Source organism: Typopeltis vanoorti, chromosome 1 (genome assembly GCF_054136105.1).
Source record: "Typopeltis vanoorti isolate ZY-2024b chromosome 1, IOZ_Tvanoo_1.0, whole genome shotgun sequence".
Taxonomy (NCBI): domain Eukaryota; kingdom Metazoa; phylum Arthropoda; class Arachnida; order Uropygi; family Thelyphonidae; genus Typopeltis; species Typopeltis vanoorti.
This window is the reverse complement of record NC_143549.1, coordinates 161666261-161685653: the sequence shown is the minus strand read 5'-3', so window position 1 is coordinate 161685653 and position 19393 is coordinate 161666261. Positions and strand designations below refer to the sequence as shown.

General features: G+C 34.0%; 1 protein-coding gene across 2 annotated transcripts in view; it reads right to left on the bottom strand.

Annotated features, from left to right (window-relative positions):
- Nucleotides 1–558: 558 nt before the first annotated feature.
- Nucleotides 559–19393, bottom strand: part of LOC150110586 (DNA (cytosine-5)-methyltransferase PliMCI-like) — a 678915-nt gene continuing 660080 nt past the window's right edge. For both annotated transcript variants that reach the window (XM_090399829.1, XM_090399828.1), the window contains exons 34-35: nucleotides 8191–8307; nucleotides 559–1178 (exon numbers count right to left, since the gene is read on the bottom strand). In XM_090399829.1, the coding sequence (XP_090255955.1) occupies nucleotides 1005–1178; nucleotides 8191–8307 (291 nt within the window). In that variant the 3' untranslated portion in view covers nucleotides 559–1004. The remainder of the gene's footprint in view (nucleotides 1179–8190; nucleotides 8308–19393) is intronic.

The window sequence follows — 19393 nt, the reverse complement described above, 5'->3', positions numbered from 1 at the left end:
GTAGCACATCGGAAGTGGTGTTTGCATCCTCTGCACTTAGCTGCCTGAAAACAGACTTGACTTCAAGTCTAGCTGCTGACTGGAGGAACTTTTTTCAAAGCCTTTCTTTGACCAGTTCCTTAGCTAGTCAATCTCTGGCATGGGCAAGCAGTTTTTTTCTTCTGGCAACTTGGTTCATCGTCCTGTAAACATAAGTAAATCGGCTGTAGAACCCATATTATTTCAGACAGTAACACATCCTGTTAGGTACCGAGAGAAAGCAGCACTTGTTTATCTATTTCTTCATCAGTTGCTGCTTATAATTAGTGATAGTCATAGCTAGCTATCTTTGATTGGCTACTGGTGGAGACTGAATTGCCCACTCAGTCTCCAAAAAGCTAGATATGTTTAAAACGCCTTGCCTACTCCCAAAAAGGGAATAAAAGGCATTAGCCGATTATTATTATATTGCAATTTTGTATATAACTTTATGTCACAATTTGCAGTAAGTCAAACTATCTTTTTTCTTTTTAGTCAACCGTATAAAAGGGATTAATATTATTCACAATTTCCATAAAATGAATGTAATTTTTTATTTTTCTCAGTTCTGAACATTACATATACAAGCATTATAATATTTATATGAAAATTTTAAAAATCAGTAAAACGCCTCATAAAAAACTCAAAATTTTTCAAGAGATACCAAATAATTAAAGTATACCGATAAAACAAAATTCATTTGCAATACTGTCAATTAAAAGCAGAATATATATACATAGCGATCTGTGTAGAAATAACTATATTCCTCATATATAATTCATGTCAGTTGCATGCACAGCATAAAACAACCGACTGTGACATGCAAAAATTTTAAAATATGGATTATTTTCATAATCTAATTATGAAAATGTAAAATTTAATCTGACACTCAATGATCAAATATTAAAATATTGCAAGTTTAAAACTTGGGGTGATTACGGAATACTATAATACAATGCTGATGAGTCAAGTGATTTTCCTATCCTCTATACTGAAATTGAAGAAGTCCCAGGTTCATATTTGGCTGGCAATAATTGGAATCTATCACTTGATGATTTATTTCCTTCTTCCGTGTTTGTTTCTTCTAATTGTGCAGTGACACATTTGGCAATTTCTCTTCCTATTGCAGCTGCAAGAGGTGGAGGAACAGCATTTCCCACCTATAAAAATTTAACACATGCAAATACTCCATGAAGTAATTTTTGAAATTTTAATACTAACAAAAAAATGTATTCAGTATCATAAATAAAAAGTAAAAGAGAAATATCATAGTTCAGATCAACAGCAATTAAAAATCTCGGCGAATAATTTTTACTGCTGAAGGTCACCATGAATCACCATGCACTACATGGTGCTTCATTACAACACATCTCAATAGTAAAATTCTAAACATTCTATCCTCTGCCTGTTACACACTAATATATTTATTGTTAATTATCAGTTCTGTTGAGGAGCTGATGGACAGATACCTTGGTTCATAAGAGGCACACTTATTCCAAACTGAAAGAAATCACTATGGCACTATAGCTTGCAAAAAGTCGTGAGGAGGTGGAAGATGATTTCAACATCCCAGGTTAAAGTCATACATTACTGGAGATCTGAAGTGATATGAAAATGACTGTTAGGTCTCTAAAACAGGATTTCCAAGTTATCCAACAATTACATCTGCAAATGGTACTAAGTGGAAATACCATTAAAAAATATGCACATATCATAAATATGCAACTCCACTGTTAAAAGTTCAACAAGAATATCACATACTGCACATATTTTATGTGAATGAACTAAGTTCCATTCTGACGAAAAAAAAAACATCCCCTCAAAATGGATGTACCATGGAAATAAGAGTGAATTTATACTATCTTCAAGAAACATTGCAAAAAATAATAAATAAATGTTGAAAGAATACACTCTATTCAGAGTTTTACATAATCCACACATAATATGGTAGTTAACACAGAATCCAAATAAAACTGGGTTTGATCAGTAAACCATATGATTTTGCACAACTGAACAATTTTCTTCTAAAAACTGCAGAAAAACCATTAAAATCAATAGTCTGTTGCCCAGCAGTGGCTGGTTGACTATGCAAATGTTGTACCTGGTCTCCAATAACTAGATTGTAGTGTAAAACCTCTCATGATACATTAACTTATGTTCGCTTTTACATATTTTTCTAAGGAGATTGCACATAAAGAAATGTAAAATTTCGTCTGTAATAAACTAACCATGAGCATTTGTTAAAATAATGTGGCACATGATGTTATTATGTAATGTTGCTAACTCATGTCTAATTGTAAATCTAAGAATAGTGAAGAAATCTAAGAATTGCCATCATCATCATCAAATTCCTGTTATGTACCCTCAAGGGGTGTACAGGATATGATAGTACTACATGAAAAAATTACATCATTATTAATTTCCTATCTACAATTTTCCTCCAAATCAGTCTGTTACTTGTCAAGACGCCAACATTATCAGATCTTATATTTCTATCGTCTAAAGCACTTTGTACAGTATCAATCCACCTATATCTTGGTCTTCCTCTAGGTCGTTTTGCTGCCAACTTGGCAGAAAACACTTGTTTTGCTAATCTTTCCTCGCCCATTCTGTTTAAGTGACCATACCACCTGAGATTAGCTCTGCTAACACATTCCTGGATGCTGACAATTTTAAGTTCTTTCCTAATATCCTCGTTTTTAATATGATATTGCCATTGATGCCATCTGTTCACGCCTATAATCTTTCTCAGGACTCTCATATCTGTGGTCTCTAGTCTTTGGTCAAGTGTTTTACTTCTGACCCAGCTCTCAGATCCATAAGTTAAAACTGGTTTGAACACTGTCTTGTACACAGCTAATTTAGTGTTCCGACTAATTTCTTTCTTATTCCATATGAATTTATTCAATTCGCTTCCCAACATACCAGCTTTGGTTATTCTGTTGTCTATTTCTATATTTAATTTACCATCTTCAGTAAAAATCGTGCCTAAATAGCTGAAATGTTTTACTTGTTCCACAGGTTCTCCATTCACAACACAGTTGACATTTTCAATGACTCCGCCTATTTTCATTGTCTTTGTCTTTTTATTGCTGACCTTCATACCATATCTATTACAACAGCTATTCAATATAGTCAGAGAATCTTGCAGACTTGTAGCAGATTTATTTAGAAGTATAACATCATCTGCATAAAGCAAAGAGCTGACATTAACATCTCCAATTTTGATATCATGTTTAATACCACTTTCCTTCATAATGTGATCCATATAGATAATGAATAACAGAGGGGATAATGTACATCCTTGTCTCACACCAGATTTAACATTAAACCATCTTCCTGTACTTCCTTCAATTCTAACTGCTGACTTACAACTCAAATAAAGACTAAGTATTGCTTGATATAATGCCCCATTGACACCATATAACTGCAGCGTATTGAATAGCTTCTCTCTTGGCACCTTGTCATATGCCTTTTCCAGATCGACAAAACTTAAATACAGATCTTTGTTATATTCCCATGCTTTCTCGACTATTTGTCGTAAAGTGAAGATCTGATCCTGACAGCCTCTATTTGGCCTGAATCCAGCTTGTTCTTCACCAAGCTTTTCTTCCACAATTCTTCTCAACCGTTTCTCAAGTATACTTGCATAGATCTTGCCAGGAACACTCAGTAGGGAAATACCTCTGTAATTCTCACATGCAGTTTTATTTCCCTTTTTATATATAGGTACTATGAGAGCTCTACTCCAGTCATCGGGAATTCGTCCCTCTGTCCAGGCTTTCTGAACTATGCAGTGCAGCCACTGTAAGACTCTTATACCACCATACTTCAGCATTTCTGGTCGAATATCATCTACTCCTGCTGCCTTTCCACATTTCAAGCCTTTGATGGCTTTTTCTACTTCAAGTATGGATATGTATTCCTGACTGCATGCCTGGTCAGTGTTTTTTATCACTGTGCTGTCATCACTGCTTGTTTCATTTAGCAGTTTTTCAAAGTAATTACTCCATACTTCAAGGATATCTTTTTCTCCCGTTTTCATGTCACCTTTATCATCTCTAATTCCTTTTATAGCACTCTTTCCTCCATTCTTCAGCTTCTTCAACAACCTCCAGAATATTTTGCCACCTTCTTGATATTTATTTTCTATATTCTTGCCAAAGTCCTCCCATGACTTTTGTTTAGCTAGTTTCACACAGTGTTTAGCATTCTTGCATTTTTCTCTATATTCTCTAAGAGCACAAGCTGACTTATTTGACAGGAACTTTTGGTATGCTTTCTTCTTTTCCTTCACTGCCTCTTTAACTTCCTGTGTCCACCAGGGAGTTCTGATTTTTTTATCCTTACAGATAACCTCACCACATGCCTCTCTGGCAGAATCAATCAATGTTTTCTTCAGAGTTTGCCACTGAATCTCCAAGGTTTGATTCCTGTTCTCAAACTCTTTCATTTTTTCTTCAATAATCTTTGTGTATTTTAGCCTACAGCTCACATCTGAGAGCTGCTCAACTTTTATTCGCTTTAAAACTTTCTTACATGTTCTTCTTTTCAATATGAAATTCAATTTTATCCTGCTCAAGACTAAATAGTGATCACTTCCAATTTCAAATCCTCTGTACACTCTGGTCTCCTGCACCAGGGAGAAAACATCACTATCAACAATAACATAGTCAATGAGACTTTTCTTATTCCTAGCCTCTTCTCTCCATGTGAATTTGTGCACATTTTTATGTTGGAACATGGTGTTAGTAATAACCAGTCCATGTCCTGAGCAGAAATCCAACAGATATTTGCCATTATTATTAGCTTTGCTCTTTTCTCCAAATTTTCCCAAAATATTTTTGTATGTCTCACAATCATTTCCTACTCTGCTATTTAGATCCCCAACAAGGACCAACTTTTCCTTTTTCATTGTGTCAGTTGCTTTTTCTAAAGCCTCAAAAAATTCCTCCACTTCTACCTTAGTAGAACCTTCTGTGGGACCATAGGCACAAATAAGTCTCATTGTCCAGTTCCCTATTCTCATATTTGCCCACATTACTCGACTTGAGACTGACTGCCATTCAAGAAGATTAGCCTCGTATTTTGTGTTGAATACTATGGCTACTCCTTCTTTTCCTTTATTGTCATTGCCTGAATATAACAGTTTGTATTTATTGCTCAGAAAGATCTCACCAGTTTTGGTCTTTTTTGTTTCAGTCACCCCTATTATGTCGATCTGGAACTTATCTAATTCCTCAGCTAGCTCCATGTCTTTGCCATTCAGGCTTCTTACGTTGATAGTACCGATCTTTAACTCTGGTGATGTTGAGTTGGGGTTTATTTTCAGATTTGTTCCAGTAGCTGACTTTTCGCTGTTTGCCCTGGTTCCCTGGCGAAAACAACGGGGGCCTTATTTAACTGGGCGACGCCCCAGCCGGCATGAAATTTTGTCATGTTGTACCATCATTCTATATTTTGGTTTAACCAATATGAATACAATTTGGTCGGCTAAATCCCAAATTGCCAGCCATATATATGGCTATTTCAAAGTATAGCATCATCATCATGGTCAGATGTCAATATGTGACCATGGAAGTTTCGAGAGACATGCACATGGGTACAATGGAGGCCCAGGCCTATATAAGGCAAGACATTGAGAAGGACTTTGTCTTGGGGTTCTGAACCTTCTTTTACCTGGGTCCACCACCACCACCACCACCACATGAGGTCAGTTGTTAGTAATCGAAAGAGAAGTGTCGTTTTTCTTAGAGTTTTCACCTTCTCTTACCTGGGTCAGCTGCCATGTGTCGGTAATTGAAAGAGAAGCGTTGCGGGTCTTACATTTTTTGGTATCCTACCTGGGTCAGCCAGCACGAGAAGCGCTGTGTCGATCACTGAAAGGTGCTGCACAGTGCTGTCATGTTAAGGGCATAGAATAATCGATGACTTGGACAAAGAAGAAGAAATCTGGTGATCTAGTGGTGCACCCATGGGGGGGGCTGTGGGTGCACCACTCTCTCATACTTTTAATGAAAAGATAAAATTATAAATATTATGTTAAGCAATTATAATTTTCAATATTCTTTTCGAATAATCTAACTTAAATTTTGTAAGCTATAAAAACTGACAATTCAAGGAAATTAATTGTGTTTACAGTTTACGGCGGCGACAGTCCCTTTCATTGGTTGCTTTTTATTTAGTATAAGCATTTTATTTATAATTCTCTACAGATATATTGCATTTGCTTATTGTCAAACATTTCTTATTTGGGCATTGTACGGTATCAGTAGTACAGTACGTGGATGTTATTTCAGTAATTATTAAAAAATAATATCTTGCTTTTTCTAATGTGTGATATTTGGTTAATACATGAAATATATAATTAAAGGTAAATTAAAATTTGTTTCTTTCCTTAAGCCTTTAATAATGCCAAAATGAAAGTGCATTTTTAATGATGATTATTCGAAAGAATGGAATTTTATTGCAAAAGGAAAACATAACGGATGAAGTTGAATGTAAAATCTGTAGACGAACGTTTAGTATTGCACATGAGGGACGAATGGATATTACACAACACATTAACACTCAGAAACACAAATTGAGCATTTCATGAGTATTGATACTTATGAAAGAAAAGTTATTGCTGCTGAAATAACTATGGCATACAGTATTATCATGGTCACCCATGGCCCATATTTGGTTTTCCAAAATCTGACAACCCAAGTTTTTACTTTATTATATATAGTAAGGGCACACACTGCTCTGTGAAACTTTTGTTTGCTTAGAATATATAAATATGTGTACAGGCTGATAATGTAAAATGTCGAAAATCTCTAAAGTATAGAAATATACATAATGTTAAATTAAGATTATTTTGAAGGCCTTGGATCCAGTAATTTTTGTAGTTATGTAATTTTATTTAAAATGTGTATAATGTTTTAGTTTCATTAAATGTATATATTTTTATTTGGTCATGAGTCACTGATTTTTCAGATTCTAAAAGATAAAATAGTGTTAAAAGTTATTACACCAATCGGAATGACCTCTTGTGTAATTACTTAACACTCAGTGTAAAAAACAATATCTTTCTAATGATGAAAAATGAATAATAAATAACAGTACTGTATAATTCCACTATTGTAGTCAAGGAATGGAAATATTAATCCCATGTCTGCAAGTGATAATTTCACATTTAGGTAGTAATCAACTTTACTAATAGAAATCATCATCATCACTGTTGTTAAGTGAGTGAATAATAATAAGGGAAAACTCTGGTCTATAAATGGAAACTTTGTCTTGATATATTTTGGTCTTTGTGGAAGGTAGTAATGAATTAACATGGAGAATTCTAATTATATTCGATTGTATATGCAGTGGATAAGCTGCTGATTAATTAAAAGGACTGTGTGCTTTATAAATAAAAGGAAAATTTTGTTCTCCCCACTCCTATTCATAACAGGCTAAAGGTTATATTTGGTATGTATGTGGAATTGACTTGGTATTTATTCAAGTATTTAAGCTAACAAGAAAAACATGAGCGCTATGGATATTCTGCTAGTGAGGCTATCTATGGTTTGAAGTCTCTTAAGCAGGGCAGTGACATTACGTAAAGGCAATTCAAGTTCGGTTAATTTTTTAAAATATATCTATTTTTCTTTAATTCTGGGATATTATGGAGCAATTCTCTATAAACTGTTTGGTCATTTTCAAAACTGACAAAACATGCCAGTTTTGTCAGTTTATAAAATAAAAATAGATTACAAAGCCAAACTGTGACATCAATTACTAAACCGACAACTTAGCTTACTGCTCTAGGATTGCATGTGGGTACTTTTAACAAGACTGCAAATCAAACAAACTTTAGCAGAGTAGAATGCCCTCTCACAATGAGTCCTTGGAGGTATATGTAGTAGTAATAATATCTATACTATTAGCTCTCACTATAACAAAATCAGAAGGACCACAGGAACAGTTTGTTAGAATGAATAGTTTGCTACAGTGAATTTCTTTTAACGCAGCATTAAACCTATGTGGTTTAATGGGGTACGGTTGTTACAACAGCATTTGATACAGTGAGGGTTGACCATATAAATGATGAAGTTATTAACAAGAATCTGATGAAACTCAGTTCATTACAATATATTCACATCTATTTTATAATATATAAAGATTACACAAAAATTATACCTGTCGATGTCTGTCTAAGATGTTGCCAAAGAATCTATATACATCATGAAAACCTTGTGATCTGGCACATTCTCTTACACTCACTACTCTATGCTGCTCTGGATGGAGAACTCGGCCCTTTGATAAAAAGAAAAAAATTTAAAAACTAAAATCAGAAAAAAAAATTATAATATCAAGTAAATTATACTTGCTAAGAAATTATATTCTTGTTTAATCCTTCATCTAAGTGTAAGCAAACAAGATTTGTGTATAATGTTAACTTAATGACTAGTTGCTGTATATTGAAGGCTTCCTCTGGTTTTGAGCTCTACTGCGGTCTCATCAGTGGAAGCCAGACCAAGGAAGATACCAATGCTGTTTTGGGCATAATGGATTGATGTTGGAGGCTTAATGGATTTTTTACAACACTCAAAAAGAATTAAAATAGAATTTAATACTTCCTATATTTCGTCCTAGTCACTAGGACATCTACGGGGATTACAAAAACAATTAATGTAACATATGCACAAATAACAAACAATACTAAGCCCAACCACGTGGGTGACACTAAAGTCCTATCTAGGTAGAGCGCCCTCTAAGGGCAGTAGTAGGTGGCCTGGAATGTAAGGTGGGAACTCTGGTGATGAGTGTTTCCCAAATCTTCAGAAGCTTAATGCAACCATATTTATTGAGATTTGGTTGGTTTTTGAGAGCTGCTGCTGCTTCTAAGAAAAGTCTCTCTTTCTTGAATAAGAAATACTTTTCTTAGAAGCAGCAGCAGCTCTCAAAAACCAACCAAATCTCAATAAATATGGTTGCATTAAGCTTCCGAAGATTTGGGAAACACCCATCACCAGAGTTCCCACCTTACATTCCAGGCCACCTACTACTGCCCTTAGAGGGCGCTCTACCTAGATAGGACTTTAGTGTCACCCACGTGGTTGGGCTTAGTATTGTTTGTTATTTGTGCATATGTTACATTAATTGTTTTTGTAATCACCGTAGATGTCCTAGTGACTAGGACGAAATATAGGAAGTATTAAATTCTATTTTAATTCTTTTTGATTGTTGTAAAAAATCCATTAAGCCTCCAACATGATGTCCTCACAGCACTTAAGCCTCTACACACATAATGGATTGATTGGACTTGTGGCCCTTTATTCCCATGTTGGACATGCAAAGAAATTGCTGGCTTAAGAATAATTATTGAGCACTTAGCTTGCCTATTGTGTGTTATTGACTACCAGTCCATTACAGTCTACCACTAGGTGGTACACTGTAATAGACTTAGGATATTATTTAGACTTTGGCTCATTTATTTTGGGCTTCTGGCAGTGGATTTAAAAAGCTGACTTTTTTGGTATGGTTTTGGGACATGTTTTTCAGGGTCATCTTCACTGCAGTTTACTGCTTGGTTGTTTAGTGGGAGTCCCATGGTAACCAGTAGTGAAATACAAATGGGATACCAATGTTAACTGATCTCAGGATGTTTATCCCGAGAACAGTTAACAAATATCTCAGGATGCTTGTCCCAAGAAAAATTATGGTCTACCACCTAACAATTTTAGTCTATTGTTAGATGGTAGCCTATAACAGGCTTGGAAAATTATTGAGCCTTTGGCTCATCCATTTTGAGTTCTGGCAGTGGGTTTTAAACAAAAAAACAACAACAACAACAAAAAAAACTTACCTGTTCAGTATGTTTTGGGACATTTGTGTTTTGCAAGGACATTCATCTTCTTATGAATAGAATTTCAGTGCTCTTGTCTGCATTAACATCAATACACTATTTTTTGAACCATTGTTCTAGTAATGATGCTGCATTTTGCAGTTTTTCAGTTACCACTCTAAGCTGCAAGGAGTGGATCATCATTGGAGTATTATCTGCATATATGGCCATTGTGGTGGCAACTATACATGAAATGTCAGCCAAATATTTAACAAAAAGAGAGATGATAGCAGGGAGCCCTAAGGGGTACCTGCAGTGATGTTGCATTCAAACGATCTAATTCCCTGCAATCATAAACTTTACTTGAAGTTTATGATTGCTGAGGTATGATTTGGTAACTTTGACCAGTCCTAGTGGGAATTTGGCTTGCAGGAGTTTGAAAAGAAACCCATTGTGTTGTGCCATATTTTGCTGAATGCTTTGGCAACGTCCAGGAAGATCACCCCTGTGTGCTGCTACAAGTTGAAACCTATGTGGATGGTTTCCATGACACTGAGAGCTTGCTGTTCTATGGAATGGTTCTCCTGGAATTCAAACTGCTCATCAAGAATGAGATTTAATTCTTTAGTGAGTGTCTGCAGTAGTATTGCCCTCTCAGCTATTTTTCTTAGGCAGGAAAGCAGGCAGAATGGGTGATAGCTTGGGAAAGGTATATTGCTTTTTTTGGTTTTGAGATTAAGATTACATCTGCTACTTTCCATTGTGCAGCAAATTAGTGATATCTTAAAAATGCATTAATAATATCAACAATGTGCATTACAGCTATATGTGGCAGGTATCTGATGATTTTGCTAGAAATTCCATCTGGACCTGGTGTACCTGCATATGAAAATATATGACTCCTGCATTAATTCAACCTTGGTATCTTCTTGGATCTTTCTTCCACTGATGAGACCTCAATAGAGGCTGAAACCATGTACTGTGCATGTTCGAAAAGAAGTTTGCTTGCATTATGGGACAATGAAACATGTTGATGTGAAGTCAACAGCCTGCATGTACAAGCAGTCAAATCATGAAAACATTTCACATGCAAACCTTATTTACTTATGCTTGGATAAAGAATTAAATAAGAATTTCTTGGCAAGTATAATTTACAAAGTAAATTATACTTGCCAAGAACTTTTGAACTTTTTCAAACCATTTGGTTCTCTATAAACTGGCAGTGGTCATTTAACAGACATCCTGTTTATCTATCTAAAGGTTTTATATCAGTTTTTTTTAACACCTGCAGAACATTCTTCCACCTATGCGATACTTGTTTTCTATATCCTTACCAAAGTCTTAGTTTGACTTTTGTTTACCACTTTTATACCTTTCTTTGTATTCTTTAGAGACACCTGCTGACTTATGTTAAAGGAATTTTCAATATGATTTCTTCTTCTACTCTTAGCAATTATTTGAAAGGAAGCTCCTTGAAAAAGCAATTTGTTGAAACTACAAATCATCAAATGAACAGTTCCTTGAAAAATGAATTATACGGCATGTGAAGTGAGTTATATTTGAGCCATTCACAAGCCAAATCGATTAACTCCACTTTTTGAATTTTTTTAAACTTTAGTGTCAAAGCACATGACTGACTCCTAACTTTTTATATTCATAATAAATTTCCCTAATAATAAGGATTAACACCACTAAATGACAAAATTTTTGTTGGCCATCGAATAATAAATAATTTATTTCAGAAGCCAATCTAATTAATTCCATACTCTAATGTAAATCGTTGTAATAATGCAATTCAAATGCAGAAGCAGGTACTTGATGATAACAATAAACTGTTTAGTGCTGTCTCATCACAAAAAAAGTAAAATAATTAACACGTTCGGTGCCACGCTCCTCGGGCGTAGCTTGTTACCACAAGACAAGTGCTTTCACTCCTTCAAGGTCAGTACGAATAATCCCGAAGCCGGCGGTAATCGACATACAAGTATATTCATAGTTGGCTTGTGAAGCTCATATACCAACTACGAGTATACTTGTAGTTGGCAGCGAATGTGTTAATCAGTTACAGTCTAACTGCCACAGAAGTAAGTACTTGTGAATTTCAGTGTGTTGTTTTTAGAAAAAAGAAAAATTATACTGTTATAATATCAAGATGGATGAGACTAATAATAATTATTTGGATGCGGAAAATTATGAATCTGATGGTTCTTCGATATGATTTATTAGCAGAAAGCTTGGCTCAAGAAAATGTTTATGTATTTCTTCAGATTCGTCATCTGATTGTAGCAGTGAAAACATTACAACAAATAATTCGATTGGGCGGAAAAGAAGTTGTAATCCTGATAAATGGGCTTGAAATGTCCAAAAGCATAGAAGAATAAAAGGTTTGGAATACAGAAATAGAAGGGGAAATTTAATACCTGCAAAAACATTTGTAGATGTAATATGTCGATGTCGTCAGAAGTGCAATGAAAAAATTACTTCGGATGAAAGAGAAGCTGCCATGGAGGCATTTTATAATTTAGGCAGTCAACTTGAGCAAAATATATTTTTAAGAGGTTGTATTAAAGTTAACGGTAAGATGCCAAGATCACGTTCTTTCACATATTATTTTCGAAATAGCAGAAAAAATTATATTTATGTTTGCAAAAAATATTTTAAGGATACTTATCAGATAAGTACTGGACGAATATATGACTGTTATTGTAAAGAACAAGTTTCATCTTTGATTAATTGTCGCAGTCGCCATGTTCCAGGTAATAAAATCGATGACACACGTTATAAAACATATAGACTCATTTCCCGCCTACACTAGTCACTACGCAAGTGCTCACAATCCAAGACGAAAATATTTAAATCCAGACCTAAATATTAAGAAAATGTACGAACTGTACATCGTGCAATGTGAAGATGAAGATATAGTACCGGCGAAAGAAAAATATTACTACAAGGTATTCTCTCCACTAATTTAATTTACATTTCAAGCAACCATCTAAAGATACATGCCAAACTTGTGATTCTTTGCAAATAAAAATTCAGTCCTTGGAAAGTGAGGGAATTCGGATGGCAAAACTTGAAAAGGAAGCTCACTTACAAGAGGCTGAACATGCTCGTAGTCATATGGCTGCAGATGGAATGGCAGCATTCGAAGAAATTTTTGTATTTTCTTTTGACTTAGAAAAAGCTTTAGCCTTTCCTAAACTTACATTGGTAGCTAATTATAAGTGAAATTTATATGTTTATAATTTCAGTGCCACGATTTTAATAAAAATATAAGCCACATGTTCGTTTGGCCAGAAACTGAAGGATCTCGCATGTCTCAGGAAATTTCATCATGCCTAATAAAGTATATAAAGACTTATGCTAAAATTTATGAAAGAATAATAACCTATTCAGATAGGTTATTATTCGTGTACCAGACAAAATAGAAATATCAAAACTGTCTTAAGTTTATTGCAATTGGTTCAAAGTACAGAAATAAGAGCTGAGTCAATTCACATGAAATTTTTATTAAGTGGACATAGTTATTTGCCTAATGATTCAAAATTTTGCCATTATTGAGTCACATGCAAAAAAAATTCAAAACATTTTTTCCAGACGATTGGTACAATATAATCAAAACCAGTAAAGAGAAAGCACCATTTAATGTGGTTCAAATGACTCATCGGGATTTTTTCTCAACAAATCCTTTAGAAAATTCTATCATTAACAGAAAGGTAACAGTTACAGGATTACCAGTAAATTGGCTTACGATGCACTGGATAAAATTAGAAAGGTTGAAATCCCACGCCATACAATTCAAATATGACTTTAACGAAGATTCAGAATTTCATGCCATTAATATAAGAAAATCTGTAGCAGGTAGACCACTAGGTCTGAAAAATGTAGACCAGCCTTTGTTATATTCTACAGGTAGCACTGTGACAAGAGAAAAGAGGAAAGATATGATCGACCTGTTGAAATTCATTCCTCCTATTAAACACGAGTATTATAAAAACTTAAGAACAAATCGACATGACGGGACCTCAAATACAGCTGACGAAGAAGATATCATTCATTTTTGCAAAAAATCTTTAATAAAAAATGTATGATAATGAAGTTTTTCTGTAATAAAAAAATAATTTGAAGACTGAATTTGATGTTATTACTTTTTTTCACTTGCCAAATCAATTAACTCCCTTAGTCACACAAAATTTGTAATAATAATAACAATTACTCCAAGGATATTCTATCTTATACATTTCATATGTCGTTAGATAAAAGCTATATCTGCAATAATATATTCTACAATGTTTATTTGAATTTATATTTTAAAAGGAATTTTAAAAAACAACGTATATCATTTTATCACTTTTTTGTTTTATGAAGTTAATCGATTTGGCAAGTGAGCGGTTCATTTATCAAAAAGAATTGCAGTTTTTATTGGATTAAATTGTGATGCAGTTAAAGTTTAGTATGATATTCACTTTATATATGTAACGTAGATGTGTGTAGCATTTTTTTTCCCTCCAGAGGGATATTCCTTTTAAGTCAGTATATGTGTGTTTTACACAATCTGGAAAAGATTATATAAAATATCTTTTCTCGAGATCAAACATGAATTTAAAAAAAAAAAAAATTACTTAAAGCTTCCAATAAACAAAATAGCCATCTCACACAGGAAAATAAAATTCACCATTTAACTGACTGGTTTTTCAAAAGGTGAGATATCCTGGGTGTTTAATCAGTGTAAAAATAACCCACACTCTTTGTTTAACAGGTAAAATTGTGGAATGAGATCACTGTTGTCAGAGAAGGCTTGTACAGCTTTCCTGACCATATCTCATGAAACTATATGCAGGGAATTGAAGAGGATCAGTATTGGCAGTCAAATGCTTATATGCAAAAGAAGTTTTTAATTCAGTGGCTGGAATTTGCATTTCATACTTGTAAAAGTAACATCTGCTGATGGATGGAGAGTGAGTGAGTGAGCAGGTGGTATATATGAGGAATTGAGACAACAGCTTTAACTTATCTCTTCTTTAACATGAGTCTTAGATGTTCCAAAGTTCCAAAGGAGTGATAAGAGGATAAAATTGTTCCACTTTATGACTTAGGCTTTGAATTATAGGCCAATCTGTTTGTCTGGAGTTGTGGTTAAGGTGTTGGAGAGGCTAGTGAGGACCAGGATTCAAAATTAGGTTGATCATAACAATATTCTCTTTAATGGCCAGCATGGGTTTGCTAAAGGAAGATCTTGTTTTAGCAATCTACTTATAACAAAGTGACAGGTGCATTGGACAGAGGGGATGCATACATGGTGGCATATTTAGATTTTGCTAAATCATTTTAAGATTGCCACATGACAAGCTAGATTAGATATCAGATGTCAATAGGTATCAGCAATTCATGTATGGGGGGGGGGACAATATCCCAGAAGTGGAAAGTCACTAGTTGTGTGACCTAAGGGTCAATTTTGGGACCATCACAGTTTAATTTTTAAGTGAATGATATTGGAAAGGGCTTGATAGTGATCTACAGTTCTTTGCAAATGATGTGAAGTTCAGAACTATAAGAAGTAGAATGGATGTTGTAGTTTTGCAAATGGACTTCAATAGGCGAATGAATGAGTCTACCAGTTCAAATGTAGCAACATTTAAGGTTTTAAAGTTTGAGAAGCACAGATGGGATGTGGAGTATAAGATTAGATATCTTAGAGCAGGTGGAGGAGTTGAGGGATCTAGGATGTTGTTGGTGGATAAGGATCTGAAATTTCAGAGACATTTTGCTAAAATTTTGAGGACAGCATAGTGCATTATGGAAATAATGTGAAGAATACTGACATGTAGGAGTAATATGATTCCTTTGTATAAGTCTTTGATCAGACCTCATATGGATAACTGTGCACAGATTTGGTTATCAGGTTTTCAAAAGGATGATGAGATATTGGAAAGGATTCAAAGATGACTAAGGTGATTACTGGTCTCCAGAATGTTGAGTATGAAGATAGATTTAAGGAATGAAAATTACCATCAGATAAAAGGTTAAGGGGGGGGGGATGATCAAGACATATAAGTTGGTAAGGGATAATTACCAGATTCTATGAAAAATCTGTAGATCAGATTTTTCATAGAATGGATGGAGATAGGGGAGAACAAGAGGACATCCCTAGATGCTGTGTGTGTGAGCAAATGGGTGTGGAGTAGGTTTTTTTGTGTGGAGAGTTGTGACTAGTTGGAATGCATCCCCTGGAAGTGTGGTGGGTGAATGTATTCAAGTCATGGTACGATGAGCTGTGATTGAGATGGAGGGCCTCCTTAGATGAGTCATTGACTCCAGGGAGGTCTGAAAATAAAAATAATAATTTCATTGATAATGAATCACTGCCTTTTTTTGATCACTTGTAGAATGTGTGTAATGGTTAAATAATGTTAAGGTCATATATGTGCATAAATAACATAAATAAAACACTGGTTTACATCAATTACGCAAAAGAAAAATTTTAAATAATTTCTGCAAATGTGAGTTATTCTGAATAGCCTGGCTTAACTTGTTCGGTCATCAATCTACAACATTAAAAGTTTCTCCATCTTGTCAATAAAACTGTCACATTTGGGGATAACTGCAGTATTAACTAGTGCAATACTTTTTACTTGACTAAGAACTTTATCTTTGGTTTTAAGAAATGTGACAATAGTAATGAGAGAGAAGATTTGCCCATAGCCTCTCTCGGGGTGTGATTCCCCATTATCACTATATTTAATAATTTCAGTCTTAGTATTTAATGTAAGAGGTTTACATGTCTTCTTCTTCCCCCCCCCCCTCCCACTGGAGGCAATAGCACTCTTACTATGAATTTGATGAAATAACAACAATAAAATAAAACAATAGTTATAAACAGTTTACAATTCACAGCAAAAACCAAACTGCAAAGAGATGTAGCAAGCAACGAATGTTGTAAACAAATACTCATGGAATGTGAACATAGGTTGATTCATGGGAATGTCTTGTTGCTAAAACAACCCTCGTATGAATGAATGCAGCATCAAATAAAGGGCACTGGTCTAATTGAAAACAGGCATATAAGCAGATCATCATAAAGCAAAGCATCGTAAGACTGGTATTCTTGTAATAATAATAATAATAATAACTTGAAGAAATACTTAAGATTAGTTCTAGTCTTGGGGCCAAGAAATGCTTTTTGCAGTGTTTATATTTAAATTTAATTCAGTGATTACATTTAAATTTAATATCACAGAAGCAAACTGGTTACATCAGTTTGGAAAAAAAAAAGAAAAAAAAAAAAAAGTAGCAAATAACATTTTTGGTATAATGACTTTCACACAAGCAAACAAAAGAAGCTGGCCATTAGAAGATTCCAGAAGCAGGAAGTAACATTTATCACAACAAACTGTAAACAGAAATGGTAGTTTCAATTACTATATTTAGTCTGTTTCTAATTTAAAATATTGTTTTCCTAAACTGTTTATAACTCACTTATTTTCAAACAGATGGGGAATTCTTACTTCCCACTCATAAAAAAAAAAAATGCATTTCAAATTTTAAAATTCAATACAATTCAAAATGCCCATCAAAAGATAACAGTAAGCAGATAATGGTATCCACTCTGCTATGAACATTTTCCGAAACTCATCTACCAACTTCTAAAGAATTAGAAAAAAAAAATAACAAAAGATAGCCAATAAATTTTAAAGATAACTAAAATATTATCAATTGCTCTCACATCAAGAAATTAGTTGCAGTTTTTTTTTTCTCTCTCTCTCCCTTCCTACATGATCTTGGTATAAACAACCACAGTTGTTTTTTATTTTATAATAATACAATAATAATAACTTGAAGAGATGCTTAGGGTTAGTTCTAGTCTTGGGAATTGAGAATTGCAAAATTGAGAATTCCACTTATATAAAAGCTCCATATCACTTCAAATTGGAAAACCAAACTTCACTCAAACTGATTATTTATTTTGCTGCAATGTATTCATCATCCTGATTTAAGCATTGTTCTTTGTTGATGTCTTTTTACAAACGAAGTGCTAGTTTAACAACAATAATTTTATTAATACACTGGTGTCAGAATATCTAAGGACAAACTACATTTTTACCTGCATATGAAAAAATTTATGATTAGCCAAAATTGGATATAAATTTATTGCCAGCATACTAATAAATTATATTACACAAAAAATGTGTTATAAATTTTGTACAAATTAAACTGCAATAAGCTTTTGACAAAAGTCACAATTTCCTAAGGATGTAGTTAAGGAATGAACGTACAGTGCATACAAAAAACACTGCGAAGAGACATTTCAGTATGGAATACGTTCACCCTAAACTGCGATGCATAATATAATATAGTGACACACCTTTCGGGCAATCGTATAGCAAAAGTATGTAAGTTTTTTTCACTTAAACTCTGATATTCTAGGTCTAGCTACTCACTGATGAGACCTCAAAAAAGGTTGAAACTGGTCTGGGTAGTGACCTCTCCTCATAATGTAAAACAGCACTACATCTCCTAAGAGCTGTGTGTTTTACATTATGAGAAAATATCAAGAACAGTGAGGGATCTTGCTCCACCTTTGCAACGAGCTGCCGTGGTGTGGCACTACCAAGTGGTCACTTACGCTTGGATACGCTGACAGTTCGTCGGCATGAAACATTACAGATCGTAGTTTTCGATCTTAGTTTCCCTTACTGGCTGAAAAACAATAAGGGATTTTTATCTCCTTAACTTAACATGAATAATTTTTTTTACTATTATATTACTTTGAGTGAGTGATTTGTAAATGGAATTAGAGTGACTGAAGATTTAAAATAGATGTGTTGCAAATTAATCTCATTAATTTCATTACCTGGTGTGTCAGCCAACTTCCCTGCTTATTGGAGGATTGAAGTGGCTTAAAAAAGTTTCACGTTTGGTCTCTCGAGTTGGATTTCCAGATTATGGAGGAAATACATTTTAAAAAACAAAAAATATATAAATTTGATAAAAATAAAAAATTCCTTATCCTAACCATGGTACAAAATGTACTACAGGTTTGATAAACTTTTTTTAGTGAAAAAAAAAAAAAAAAAACCCCAGAGCAAATCTTATGATTAATTTGTGTGCCCACAAATTAATCATGGAAGTATATCTGTGGGCACCCCCCCCCCCCCTTATTTTAGAACTTCGATTTTCTGTTGAGTGTTTAACATCACTTGTTTTCTTCCCTTCTAGCTAGGTAATGAATCAGATGCCATTTCACTATTACTTTCAATAAAACCAAAAATTAAAAAGAGAACAATACTATGTTGTCAAGAAAATCCAATGCCTTATTGGTATACTAATCAGTGCCTTGAAATATGCATATGTTTCTTATGAAAATATACTACAGTAATTTAAATTAAGGGGATATAAAATCCCACATTATTTCAAAGCCGAATAAGAAACTTAAAGATAGGAATCAAGGAGTTTCAATATTATTTAATTTAAATAATGTTACATCACCAAAGTAGTGAAGCCTATTGGCTCTTTATTTAAGTAATTTATGGGTGCACCTTTTTGACAACTCATATA